Source organism: Asterias amurensis, chromosome 4 (assembly GCF_032118995.1).
Source record: "Asterias amurensis chromosome 4, ASM3211899v1".
NCBI lineage: Eukaryota > Metazoa > Echinodermata > Asteroidea > Forcipulatida > Asteriidae > Asterias > Asterias amurensis.
In genome coordinates this window covers 9,227,181-9,241,847 of record NC_092651.1, presented here as the reverse complement: position 1 = coordinate 9,241,847, position 14,667 = coordinate 9,227,181, and the positions used below count along the sequence as shown (strand labels likewise).

At 39.5% G+C, this 14,667-nt stretch overlaps 1 protein-coding gene across 13 annotated transcripts in view; it reads right to left on the bottom strand.

The window, feature by feature from the left end:
* Positions 1-14,667, bottom strand: part of LOC139935655 (cGMP-dependent 3',5'-cyclic phosphodiesterase-like) — a 247,108-nt gene that overhangs the window by 69,039 nt on the left and 163,402 nt on the right. For all 13 annotated transcript variants that reach the window (XM_071930150.1, XM_071930148.1, XM_071930149.1 and 10 more), the window contains one exon: positions 5,495-5,704. In XM_071930150.1, coding sequence (XP_071786251.1) covers positions 5,495-5,704 — 210 coding nt within the window. The remainder of the gene's footprint in view (positions 1-5,494; positions 5,705-14,667) is intronic.

The following is a 14,667-nucleotide window of genomic DNA, read 5'->3' as shown; positions in this document are numbered from 1 at the left end:
CTTTGAAACATGCAAATCAAATTTGTTTGCGGATCAGGGAAATTGGCCCCTGGTTATGGATGATGATTGAAATGCTGAGATTTGTTCCGTTAGGTCTGCGACACAATTTCAGTGTAATTGCTTTCTCTCTACACATGGGACACCAGGGGTAAACAGGGGGACCGGTGACGATACAGGACATGGTTCCACTCTTTGATTACATTCTGGGTGGGTTTTTTTTTTTTGGGGGGGGGGGGGGGGTAGAAGTTAAAGAAACAGGTAAGGGGGATTCTCTGAGGAAAATACGAGGTGTCTTAGAAATGAATAATGGAATGGAATCTTTGAGTAGGCTCATAATGTTGCTCTGCTCCTTGTGGCCTCAATCTTTGAGAAAAGTAGGTCCGGGGTCGCTCAAGTTTGTTGCATAAGGAGGTACGTCTTTTATAAAGAAAAATACGCATTTGAATTCTCAAAGAGGAAATTCCTTTCCTGCTGATTTGGAAAATCAAAGAACTAGGACTGATTGTTAGGAGAATTATTTCCATCTGTAAAATTAGAGGACCCACATCGCTTCCCATCACCATGACTTGTTTCAATTTTCCCAATCATGTCAAATGTATACGCCAATGTGCTTAACAATCCTGTCTCAACAAGAACTATTTTTTATTGCTTTCACTTAAAAAGGACCAACAAGGCCTAGTTAATAGAAAATGTCATACATGTTGAGTGGTGTGTTTAATAAAAAACTAGGGGAAGAATAGAATTAACTCATTACTAGATGTTAAATCTGCATCGGGGATAAAGAACAATATTTGGCTTCACTCACACACTGGCTTTATGTTAAGTACTATTACACTGTGTACTTTCTTTAAATAAATTATCCGGGTGGGATTCGAATCACCAACCTTTGCAATTATAGAGCAGATGTCTACAGTGAGACCACCTAGATTGTCCGATAGCTAGAGACAAATGTTCATTATTATTATTATTATTATTATTATTATAACTATAACTATTAGTACGTAAAATGAAAAATGCACAAATAAGTTGACTCTTGGGAAGATATTTCCTAAGGTAGAATAATGCCACATCACGCCATGCGCCTCATTGTTGGGATCTTACAATGAAAAGCTTTAAAGGCAGTGGACACTATTGGTAATTGTCAAAGACCAGTCTTCACACTTGGTTGATCTCAACATATGCATAAAATAACAAACCTGTGAAAATTTGAGCTCAACTGGTCATTGAAGTTGCAAGATAATTATGAAAGTAGAGACACCCTTGCCACACGAAGTTGTGTGCTTGAGGATGTTAATTTTGTTTTTTTTACCGGATACACCGATCGGGATTCCCGCTGGGATCCCGGCGGGAATCCCGGCTATATTTTCCATTGGGTACTCAGTACTTCCCCAAGTCCTGTGAAAAAATATCTCAGGCATATTACTCACCGGCATAATGCTTTACGATGCTTGATTTCGAGGTCACGAAATCAAATTCATGGGAAAATTACTTCTTTCTTGAAAACTACATCACTTCAGAGGGAGCCGTTTCTCACATTTTTTTATACTATCAACCTCTCCCCATTACTTCTTACCAAGTAAGGTTTTATGCTAACAATTATTTTGAGTAAATACCAATAGTGTCCAACGCCTTTAACCTTGTTACTAATGCGCTAAGAAAGAATTGCAAATTGAGCCAAGAGCCGAATTTACACTGGATTAAATCTCCTTATCGTGGGTAAACAAGAAGTACATTTAAGACTCTGACACGATGTCGCAAGCGAGTTGTGTGGTGATGATCTAGACTAAGGCACTTTACTTGAATAACAATGAATTCCGGCCATGAGAGACTGACGTGCAAGAAAAGAAACGGATACAGATTATAAGGTGTGTTATGTTCAAGATCTGCGAAGGCGCCGCTTTTTAATTTATCAATATAAACCACAAGGGAAACTGACTTTGCAGATCTTTAACGGTTGTATGGCTTCTGACTGGCACCCCCGAACAAAGATATTGACAAAATAGGGCTAGATAGCTCAGTTGGTAGAGCGCCGGCACGTTAATCCGGAGGTCGTTGGTTCGAATCCCACTCCAGTCAATTCTTTGTTCAACCCCAAAAAGTTTTTTAATTTAACTAAAGAGGACATTTTTCAGTTTGGAACATAATTTGTTTGAAGTTCGTTTCATTTTGTATTTTGTTGTTAAATTTGTTGCCTGGGATCTTTACGTTCAGGGTGGGTCGATGTTGACATTGTTAGAGGTTTCTGAGAGAGAATGGTACGACTCTAAAGAAATTATACAAAGAAGACGTCAATGGTTAAACAAATTATATAATTTGGAACTACTCTGGCAAAACCAGAATTTTATTAGCATTTATTTGTAGTGCATAGAAGCAATGATAAGGTCAGAACTTGCCCTCGAGATTCTAATTTCTTTAGATTCTCAAAGAAAAAAATCTGAAAGGTTGTTGGGAATATCCTAAGTTGTTTACAATCAAGTTATATCTGAACTCCTCACGTACATATTTAGCTTCTTTCATCTAAAAAAAGTGTTGTCTTTAAGTTCAAATTTTCTGATTAGCTTCCATTTTTATTAGACACTGGACACTATTGGTATCTGTCAAAGACTAGTCTTTACAGTTAACGTATCTCAACATATGCATAAAATAACAAACCTGTGAAACTTTGAGCTCAATCGGTCGTCGAAGTTGCGAGATATTAATGAAAGAATAAAAACACCCTTGTCGCACCGTGGTCACAAAAAGTTGTGTGCTTTCAGATGCTTGATTTCGATACCTCAAATTCTAAATCTGAAGTCTCGAAATCAAATTCGTGGAAAATTGCTTCCTTCTTGAAAACTACGTCACTTCAGAGGGAGCTGTTTCTCACAATATTTATACCATCAACCTCTCCCCATTACTCGGAATAAAGAAAGGTTTTATGATAATAATTATTTTGAGTAATTACTAATAGTGTCCACTGCCTCAGTGTTCACTGAGATGTTGTTCTCTTGTGAGACGTATGAGTTCACCGTGTATGCTCAATTTCCTGAAAGCCAGAGTATTACTCTTCACCAATTCCTATCGTTCGTCTTTCTTCCCGGCACCGACGATACAAAACAAGACTTTCTGAGGGGGAAATATACAGGATAGGGAACCAAAACTGCTCTTCATTGACTATTCATGCCGGCAACTGACGACAGCAGGGGTAGAGATGTCTGAGTACTTAATGGGGGATACTCATCAGCGGAGCATAGCTCCATAGAAGGAGTTTTTCCTTCCCATGGCTAAAGCCCTAAGAGCAGGATCAGCTAGGACACAATGGGATTGGATTCCCCCTTAGAACCCCCCCCCCCCCCCTTGGAAGGCTGTCAAAGATGTCCAAATTGAACATGTCTGACCAAAGCAGTCTTAGGGGGCGTCTTGCCTAAAGATGTTTGCTCGGCTCTTGTGTTTGAGTCTGGTTTGTCATTTCAGCTAATGTCCGCTTTCTTTTATTGGTTAAAAAGTGAATTGCAAGGAGGCCACACCTATTCATGTAGCCTAGAAATTTTACCCTTGAGTGATACCCTTGAAAGAGAAAATTGGAGAGGAACGATGTTGACAAATCGTGTAACGAATTCAGCATTTATGTAAAAGTCATTCAAGGGGACACAAGGGATAGGAAGCAAGGTATCAAGAAAGACTTGAAGCAAATTGTTAAAAATGTTTTTCTTTCTTTTTTGGTGCAAACACTTCAAGGTGAAAAAGGGAAACGTGCATAGGTATTTATTTTTGCAAAAAAGGGAAATTTCAGGTCTGTGTTTTGGCTTACCACGGATAAAGAAAGGTTACACATAAATAAGCAAAGAAAGAGAGCCGGTGAACATTATTTCCTGAAACCAAAGAGAATCCTGACTTGTCTCAGGCCGGATGAAATCAAGAAAGGGTATATCAAAGAATGTAAAATTCCCTGTCCCCAAGAGGGTTCCAAGAAAGAGTGCCTACTAATTTGTCCGTCTTCAATTTAAGAACCTGATATAATCCCTCTCCCAAACGTGCTTTAATTGAATAACACTGGTTGGAAGAAGAAACATGATGTAGCTAAGGCAATCAAACTTGATAAATTTTGTATACACAAGATGTTATCGCAAGGGCAGTATCTCTTGAATATTGACCACTTGATAATGGCACTTACTCTAGAGCTTTCAATAAAGTACCCTATGACTGATAGGGAACCTGTTGTAGCTTATGGCTTTCTGTACACTTGATGCCTACCATCGGGAGGGCAATAGCTCTCCTCTCTTGACCACTTGATATTGGCCCTCTCTCTAGAGCTTACATCATGAAGTATCTTAATATGACTGATAGGGAACCTGTTGTAGGACAGTAGGTAATGACTTTCTGTACACTTGATTCCTACCATTGGGAGGGCAATACCTCTCCTCTATTGACAACTTGATATTGGCCCTCTCCAGGTGCTGTTAATGGATCTGTTTTTTCCGTTGATTGGTAAGTTATCATTCAGCCAACGCCGGCTTCCGTTAAGGGTTTGGACTAAATTAGATAATCAATCATGGTAAAGTTTACTCTCCCCACCTCCCCCACCTTAGATGACCTCTGTATGATGTGTCCAAGGGTAATGATTGCACCTCTGTGAAGTAGGTCAATGAGTCGATAACCGAAGCAGTTTGAGTGGCTTTCTTTTAAAACCTCCCTGGGCTTATTATGAGAAGCCGAGAGAGAACACTTGCTCAAATGATACATTGATGCCGCAGAGTATTAACAGGTTGTGACAAAAAAACAAAACAGAAATGCTCCTCAAGCCATGACCACCAGCGCTTGATCAAGGCTTAGCTGTCACGCTATAGACCCTATCCACCACACGCAGCGCACACATACATGCGCTTCTCCTGTCCGCCATTTTGTGTGTCAAAATGTGCACAAAAAGAATGGACTCCCCTAAATGGCAGAAAATGACAGACGTCCATTGCTCGGATGTCTGAAACATGTGTACCATCCTTTTGTGCATGTTTTGACAAACACAATGGCAGACAGGAGATGTGCTGCGTGATGTGAATAAGGTCTATTGACAAGAACGATCCACCTTGACACTGCAGGTACAGCGTTTTGACAGGTCAGAAATCTCTGTTGTAAAGAAGCAGGCCTCAAAACAACCTATGGCATCCACAGCAACTGTCGTGGTGCCCTGTATATTTGCTGTGGTGCCCTTTGCAAAGTTCCAAATTGTTTTGAAAAATTGTCCCCGTAGGAGTGCCCCTTGCCTGGATAAAATTGCCGAGCCCATTTGAGATCTTTGAGTTCGCCCTTATAAGTTGTTTGCTGGCCAAATTTCAGTTGCTATAAAAAGCAAATTTGCAGGGGAAAAGTCACAAACAGCAGCACTGTATATTCAGGTACTCCAGCTGTAATGGAATTTAATTCATATTATAGATGTATATTTGTGTCAGCTCTAACATATTCAGACTGTATAATATAGAGGGAGAAAACATAAATAAATAAATTAGAAGGTACTCACATATTTGATGACTTTAGTTTGCATGGACGCTGCATCGTTATCATGCAGGTCGGCGCATAGTTGTAGAATACCGTCGTCGTACGACGTTCCCGCACACGTTCCGCCATTATGCGAGCCTGAACACGCAGTTGGCGCTTTGGTGGCAGTGGTCGCCACGGGTAGCCTTGGCTGTGTAGCCATCTGGTGTAGTCTCTGAACGCACACTGCAATCTGCAAGTAGGAAGACAAGAACACCAAAAAGTACATTAGAACAGGTTTTCTGCATAGATATACTGCAAAGTTTGATGCATAAAACGGCGATTCGTCTTTGGAACTCTGATTTATTCATAGAAGAACAGAGATTTGTCAAGTCACATATTTTGCCACTGCTTGCAACAGACCTGAAATAACATGGAGGAAACAGAGGTCATGACCTTAGTTGCCATGGTGTTCGCCTTAGTGCCTATTCCAATGAAAGTGCCCTTTGTAAAATAAAACTTATTAACCCTCGGCATCCACTACAATAGACCGATCCATTAAGTTCCGCCCCATTGCGTACTGACCAATCTCAACGCAACAAAGGTCCGACAAATAAGGTCCGACATGCGTGTGCGTATGCTTGGTGCGCGTGGCAGAGTCGTGCAGAAAGGCAATGGAGAGGCTCACATGTTCTTGCTCACACGTGCATCGTGGGCAGAGCCTAATGGATCAGTCTATTGCTGTGGTGCCCTTGACTTTTGCTGTGGCGCCCTTTACAAGATTTATACAAATTTACATCCTCGTAGAAAAATTGCTTTTCCCCTTCAAGAGCAAAGTTTTACAACTGTTAAACAACCATCATCTCAATGGTTTTTCACCTAGAGTTTTTAGTGAAAAATATACTTTTTGTGAACCATCATAACCAAGGGTAAAACCAAAATTAATATTCTTTATTCCCAATGCAAATTTAACATCTATTACATCATACCCATGCAGCACAGCAGGGCACAATTTCATGGCTCTTTATTATATATTATATTTATTATATTTATTGGTATATTTCATTAAAACATTGCGAAGGAATGAACAGTATGACAACCGATAGGGTTGAATTGCACTTAAAAAGAGCTAAAAGGTTAATTAGTTTAAACACACAATATGTAATGAGCAACCATAAGCAAACTATGTATGATGCCCAAAGCAATACAAATTTTTATCAACAAAATCCAATGACGACCCAGAAATCTAGCCACGTATTCCAACAGGACCTCACTATTTCATGAAAAATAAAGATGGCAACCTTTTCCCTCCGATATTCAAGACCTAACATACAAACAATTCTTCATCACAATCTGCATATATTATACAGAGAAGTCATGATTTGCGCGGTAGTGACGTTCGGGGGAAATTACCCTGTCAAGAAATACCGCACACAAAAATACAAATTGCTTTTGATTAACTAGTTAGGACATTAATACAAGATTCGCACAATAGCCCTGGCAGGCAGGCAAGTAGAATACTGTCAGTGAATAGGACCATTTCACAAAGATTGAATTAAATTGTACTATTTTTAAATCTCAACCATATGACGTACACAGTGAGCAGGTGCAAGAACATATTACTTCACACAAAACACCCTTGTGCTACCCTTTTCAGGAACGAAAAGCAATACGAAAAACAAATATATAGAGAAAGATATATGCAAATTTTCATTTGTCCACATTTTTACCTCTTCAGTCTCCTGACGATGACTAGAGCAAGCTAGTCGAAACAATGAGACCAATTTGAAAACTAACTCCGTGTCAATACAGTTAATCATGATCCTGTAAGCTAAAGTAGTAGTCCCAGTCTATTTTCTATACCATCCGCGCGAGTAATAGTTACAAAAGCAGGACAATTCTTGTCCGAACTGAGAAGTCTCCCCAACCCAGAACATCCACTCCGTGGTAGTAGAACAAAGCAAAACAGTTCTCTAAAGAACAAACTCTACCTGGCAAGTAGGTACACATGTGGTGTTACCGCAAACCAAATATATATTGATACCTCACCATGCAATGCCTCAAACCCTATACAAATTTTCATTGTTAATCCATGAGAAAATGTCTAACTATTTTATTACATATCAAGTAAAAACCACATGGGAAACTGGTTAAACGGCTTCTGACTGGAACCCCAAAGCTAATAGGGAGACCGCCACCATAGGGCTGGATAATCCAGAAAGCAGAGCGTCGCTGTTAATTAATCCAGAGGTCTTTGGTTCAAGTCCTGCTCAAGTCAATTTTTGTTTATTTTTTGAACCTTCATATTTCACTGAGTTCATTTGATGAGTATCTTGAATTGATGAAACTGTACAGCTTCAACAAATAACAATTAGTAATCATTAACTATAGTACAAAAAGTCCCAATAAGTATGAAAAGTTAAAACAATCAATAGATTGGTATACAGATCCATAGATAAATAATCAACAGATAAATAACTATGATTTCATAAAAATAAAAATGTCTATTCAAAATTTCAATGTAACAATCACTTGGAGGAATAAATCCAATTGAAGTGCACTCATTATTGACAAAATATCAACGGCAAGAGAATTTTCTACAGCAACCAACAGCCTAAACGATGGGCAACAAACATTGCACACAGCAAACAAACCCATGAGAACTCCGCCTTGACAGATATTCAAATCTAGTCTACTTTGAGGTGTTGCTTCCGGGGGTAAGCTTTCAACAAATCATAATTGAGCTAAACTTACATTTCTGACTACTGCTGCACGTTCCGCTGAATACAATCCGCGTGGTACAGATTCAAGCGTCCAAAGATTTGAAGTGCCTTCGCTTCAACCACCCTACAGAAACACCTGATAAGCAAACAGGTAGCTGCACACGCATGACACCGTTAGAACCACGTCCCATTTCGTAGTCATTCGTACGGAATACTAGTATCTCAACTGCTTGTAGTGACACCTGCTAAGCGAACAGAATCTCCACCACAAGTTTCCTGAGCGCTATGCTGTCAACAATCCCACACAGATAAACAAAACATATTTCCTTGGCACTTGACAACAGAGTTGGCCTTTCTGGATATCTACACGGTTGGCGTTGGTGGTGAAGTCAATAGTTTTCCCCTATCTTGACATCTGCTTCTGGTGATCCCCTGGTTGTTAAATCTGCAGACTGAGGTCAGCTAGTACTCAGACGTCGTAAACCGCCGATCCCCGAGCTTGTGCGGCCACCGTCACTGGTCTGACACTGAACGTAGTAAGGCCCCCTCGTCGCCACCGAGTGGGCATTCATTATGCATATGATTGCCTGACTACACACTGTAGGTCTCGTTTTCCCCTACTCCTCCCCCCCCCCCCCTTACACACAAGCCCTATTCTGAGGCGACTTAGTGTCGACCAAACACACAGCCATCTGGTGTTATCCAGACAATTGCATCAGGGATTGAGGGGGTATGCAGTGTGCAAATTAGGGCCTTGCATCCAGATGAACAAGGGGGGTTGGAGCTTTAAAGGGAAAGTTCAACACAAGAGTTTTCCCACAAATAATTTCTTTCCTAAATAATTCCAACCCCAAGCCTTGCAACAACAAAAACAATATAAAAATACGCAGTGAGACTTTGTAGTATAACTTTGATGGCTCTTTTAACTGTAATCGAAGAATTGTTGCTTACAGAGGCTGGGAATTCCTTGCTTACGTCAAGCATATTTAACAGATTATCAGGGAATTATTGCTTGTGTGGGTACATACTCCAGAAAACTCCACGATACTAGGCATTCTTCGCTTACAAAGCTTGCGCAGAAACTTGGCGTTTGTGCAGAAATTCAGGCTTGTACAGTAAGCGGAGAGTAGTGATTGCAAGCGCAGAGTTTGGCAGTAAGCAGAGCCATGAAACTGGGCTCATTAGGTAAGGCGCGTTTCAGATATTGTTAGCATCAATATATTCTCACTTTGTTTTTAAAGATATTGACACTATTGGTAGTTGTCAAAAACCAGTCTTCTCACTTGCTGTATCTCAACATATGCATAAAATAACACACCTGTGAAAATTTGAGCTCAATCGGTCAACAAAGTTGCGAGATAATAATGAAAGAAAAAACACCCTTGTCACACTAATGTGTGTTCTTTCAGATGCTTCATTTTGAGACCTCAAATTCTAAACTTGAGGTCTCAAAATCAAATTCGAGGAAAATTACTTATTTCTCGAAAACTTTGTCACTTCAGAGGGAGCTGTTTTTCACAATGTTTTATACTGTCACTTTCTCCGCATTACTCACTACCAAGTGGGGTTTTATGCTAATAATTATTTTGAGTAATTACCAATAGTGTCCACCGCCTTTAAGCACCTTTGCAAAGAAAGCACATCACTGTGGCATGGTTGATTGCCAAACCAGACCATGAACGCAAGCAAATAAAATTTCCTTAAAATTAATGACAGAAATCCACCCTCATTAAAAGAAGCATGTAATATTTGTTAAAAGAACAAATACAGACAAACCTGACTAGAACATCAGCAATTACATTCCCTTCGTCATCCGCATGAAACCTCCATTAAAAGAAACATTATACCACCAAACCATATAAAGATGCCAACCAATCATCTGAACATAAGTATGTTCATAGAGCAAGGAACATCAAATCTCCAATAAAAGTACAATTACTCCTAAAGCCACCATATTGCTTGCATGCAGGTTGTGAACGATCCCATTTGGTTTCCCTTCCCTATTGTTGTTTCTGAGTTCATTGTGTTTGTTGGTCATGCGTGGGGCAGCATGCTTCCGAGCAACAGTAATTTGGTGTACTTTTGTTACCCCTGACTTGCATGATTTGTCCTTGTTTTTTATCTCTTCTGTTTGTCGTTCCCATTTGGTTTTGTTTTCTTCATGCATGCTCCGCCCTCAGCCACCCTCTTACAGTGTTTCTAAAAAAAAAAGTATTATCATTACTATGATAAATATCTCATGATGCAACCAAGGATGCATCTGGATAGAAACATTTACGTTGATTATTCCTGTAATAAAACCACAGCTCTCCGTGTGTGAGCAGTTCATATACTAACGGTTCCATAGTTGCACACAGGGGCATTCTTCAATAATTATATTCAACATTTGTCACATTGATTATAATTTATTTTTGAAAAATTTCTAGCGATATAACCAAGGATGCCTTAAGTACAAACTAAATTACTCTCACTAAGATGACAGAGATAACCTTCATATAATGACGCTGAACCATCAAAGAAGACTTGGGATCAAGTTGATCAGTGGGTTTTTCCCCCTGCCTTTCACCTCTGTGGACCCCTGTTCGAATCCCACCTCAGAACGGAGCCTTCAATGACGATTGTGTTTCTACCTGATTCTTTGCATGAAAATTACTTTTCTGAAATTGTTTTACTCATTTCTCAAAATCTACAGCGCCGCAGCAAGAAAACCGTTCTACTACATATCATTATCTTTAAAGCCATTGAACACTGTCTGAACAGAACAAAAATTAGTAGTTCACAGATTTACAAATAACTTACAGGGTTTACAGAAGGTAATGGTGAAAACAATTATCAATTCTCGATATCGAGAATAACGGATTTATTTTAAAACATATGTCCTGTTACGGCGAAACGTGCAGAAACAAGGGTGGGTTCTCCCGTTATTTTCTCCCGCCTCCGATGACTGATTGAGCCTAAATTTTCACAGGTTTGTTATTTCATATATATAAGTTGTGATACACGAAGTGTGGGCCTTTGGACAATACTGTTTACCGATAGTGTCCAATGGCTTCAAACCGTGTAAGTTCAATGTAACTCAGTGTACTTTTGTGTTTTGGTTTGCACAGAAAGTATCCAAACCCTTTAAAGCACCATGGAGGCTACCCCCACTGTCACCACACAGGAGCAGTCTCACTATGCGACAGTGGCAAAATGAAAAAAAACATCAAGATTTTCTCTTGTCGTCTCTCCCTCAGAGTTTGAAACACCCACACATCACCGGTGGTGCTGCCAATGAAAAGAAGACACCCTTGGTAGGAGGTTAGGACCCCCTTCTCTGTTGGCCCTCGTTATTAATGCTTCACCCCTCTGAAGTTAAGTAAGATTACAGCGTTGTCGTCGTAATCAAGCGTGGAAATCCGTAATTAAGCAATGAAGCCAGCATTGCCGGTATGTTGTATTACATACCTATGGAGATCACGCATGAACCACTGGACTTTATTAATTCCAATCCATTAGCTTACAACATATTAATATTTATAAAAAAATTAAGACCATGTTAAAATTGTGGAAATTGTTATATATATTTTTATTATCATATTATTTCTGATGATAAAACTGAAACTGCAGTACTGTTAAAGTGTGCATGTTTGTTTCCATCACTTGTAAAAGCAATGTCATTTCACCAAAGTTAAATTCTGATGTCTCAAAATTAAATTCATGGAAAATTACTTCTTTCTTGAAAACTATACCACTTCTGAGGGAGCCAATTCTCACAATGTTTTATACTATCAACCTCTCCCCATTACTCGTTACCAAGTAAGTTTTTATGCTAACAATTATTTTGAGTAATTACCAATAGTGTCCACTGCCTTTAAACAGACTGTAATCAATCGATTCAGTGAATGACATGCCTTGTATCACATAGACAAATGCTCTATCAAAACAACCATGTGCAACTCGTCAAGTTTCAGTGCGGAAATTAATAACACCAAACATTCAACATAAGTTTGTAATAATAATCATTGGGTATTAGATACAAATAATTGAAAAAAGATACATGCTGTTTTGTTTTTTTTCTTCTTTTTTTTTCTTTACAGTTGATTTTAATTATGTCATGAATCTTTCATTTTTCATTACCTGTTCCCGATGAACTGTCTGTCTTCAACTGGACTTCCTTATTCCAATCATTATTTACACTTACACTCTTGCACTAAGGTCCAAACAAAAGCGGAAATCACGGTGGGAAAATTATCGTGCCTGTATTAGGCCAATTTAAAGAATATGGGGCACTGCTAAGGTTGCTGAGGGACTTGTCGATGAGAATATTCTATAGGTGCCAAATTGTCCTTGCTTGCTCATGTTTACCGTTCTGAAATCTTCCAGTGGATACTTTTACATCAGTTGGGCTGAATGGAGGTGCCTCAACAGACTTAGAACGACAACTGGCTGGTGCAAGGTGCACAAGGTGCAAGGTGTCTCTCAAGACGTGACCTGCATATGTAAGACAGAGCCACATACTATGGAACACCTCCTGAGATGCCCCCTTCTGGTGCAAGAATGCAGGGCTGAAGACCTTGCAGAAAACATTGATATTGCAAGGAGCTTTGTTCAGTTCTGGCTGAAACACAACATACAGTGTGTGGACACGATAAGAAGATGACTTTACATCCTTGTACACTTCTTTCATGACTCACTACAACAGTATTACATTCTCACTTCAAAACGAAAAGGAGGGCATATTTACTTCTATAATCCGACCTACCCAAGGAATGTGCATCTGCTAATCGTCAAACAAGTTCATACTAAGCCACAACCAAATTTTTATTTTATCAAGGGGGGGGGGGGGGGGGGGTGACGGGACTTAACCGCCCAATTAGACAGGACATTCTTGGTCTACCTAGATATTTAAAAATCAGGCACACTCCATACCCCTGTCAAAATGTCAGATGTCTACGTCTGCAAATTGTTACCAATTTGTTAACAAGTTGCCAATTATGATAATCACAGGGGCAATTTATAACTTTAAAGGCAAAGAATACCTTTGGTCTTTGGAACTGTTTGCTGTTTTGATCCTACATGTATATAAGTATAGATATATACATTAGAATTAGCCTGTTCATTGAGATATAGCCGCAAATCCGGAGCGGTTATGTCCACGCAGGAAGAATAAGGCGTAATTGGAATGCACAATCTGCGAAATGTATCAGACAGAAAAATTTCTCCGATTCTAATTTGGGGTTAAAAACCTACATATTTTTCCTTAATCACATTACTTTCTCACTATAACACGTAGCCTTCACATCACACAAGCTTAACCCTTTCAAGAGCCAATAATTTTTAATGAGTATTTGATAATATGGACACATTTTAAAAGCCCTATATGGACACTATTTCTAACCCTAACTGTTATGTTTTTTATAAGGAGCTTTCCAACTAATGTAACTAAGGATGAATAAAGTTTTTCAAATGGAATTGAATTAACTATTGATTCTTTTTAGCAAATGTCACCTCCCAAAAACAGGTCACAAAGGCACATAGTTCTGGATACTGTGTGAGGGTTGTGCGATCTTTATTTATCGTATTACAACTATTTTACTGAAGGGATTTAAACCCAGTCACCAGCTGCGACCGGTCGGCGCGTCACAGAGTTAAAGATATCCCCGGACCACACAACTAGCCGCGAGTCAGCCGGCCGTAAAGCAGCGGTCATCCACGGAGTAGTACGGTCCGGTCAGCCGAGGTGACTCAGTCATCAAGACACCAGACTACCTCAGACATCAGGAATGAGATTCCAGGCATGTTAAGTGTCCTTAATGCAATGAATTTTCCATTAGCGCCCTACGGATCAATGCGGCCCTCACAAATTGAGTTAGCATCTCTGGTCACATCAGGGCACAGTGCACTGTATGTTCAAATATATGCCATGACGGCATTCAAGTTCTATTTACTACAGGGGGGGGGGGGGGGTGGTAAGACTGATCGGCTTAGCATAGCTAATCATAAGGCACTTTGTCGTGTTCTTTCAGCTTGATTTAGCAGAGACCATAAATATGAATGAGAATGCAATTTATGCTCATTCTACCAAATGAATAATGAACACAGTGGTTTTTTTTTTCCTTTTTTTCTTTTTCGATGTGCATTATTTCAAGGAAAGGTGCTGTGTAATGCCTGTCAACTTCAGCTTAAATTATGCACCCCCTTACTTAATAACAAAATAATGTTAACAATAACAACCATTGTATCGAACAACACAATGCTTTGAGATGCCATCTGCTTGTGTCCCCCTTAAGAATTGTTCAAAAGAAAGCCGTTTCTGAAAGTGCAATCCTGTCTTGAATTAGAAACATTTCCAAGATATGCTTCGCAAAAAGGAATGTGAGAAGCAGCATTTTCAGCTTATTAGCTTTATAAAATTGGGCCCAGTTCTACCCAATCTCAAAGAAGCGGGAACAGCACGTTCATCTTTCCTTGTAACCCTTTTCTGGGGGGGGGGGGTACAGTAAGATGCCTG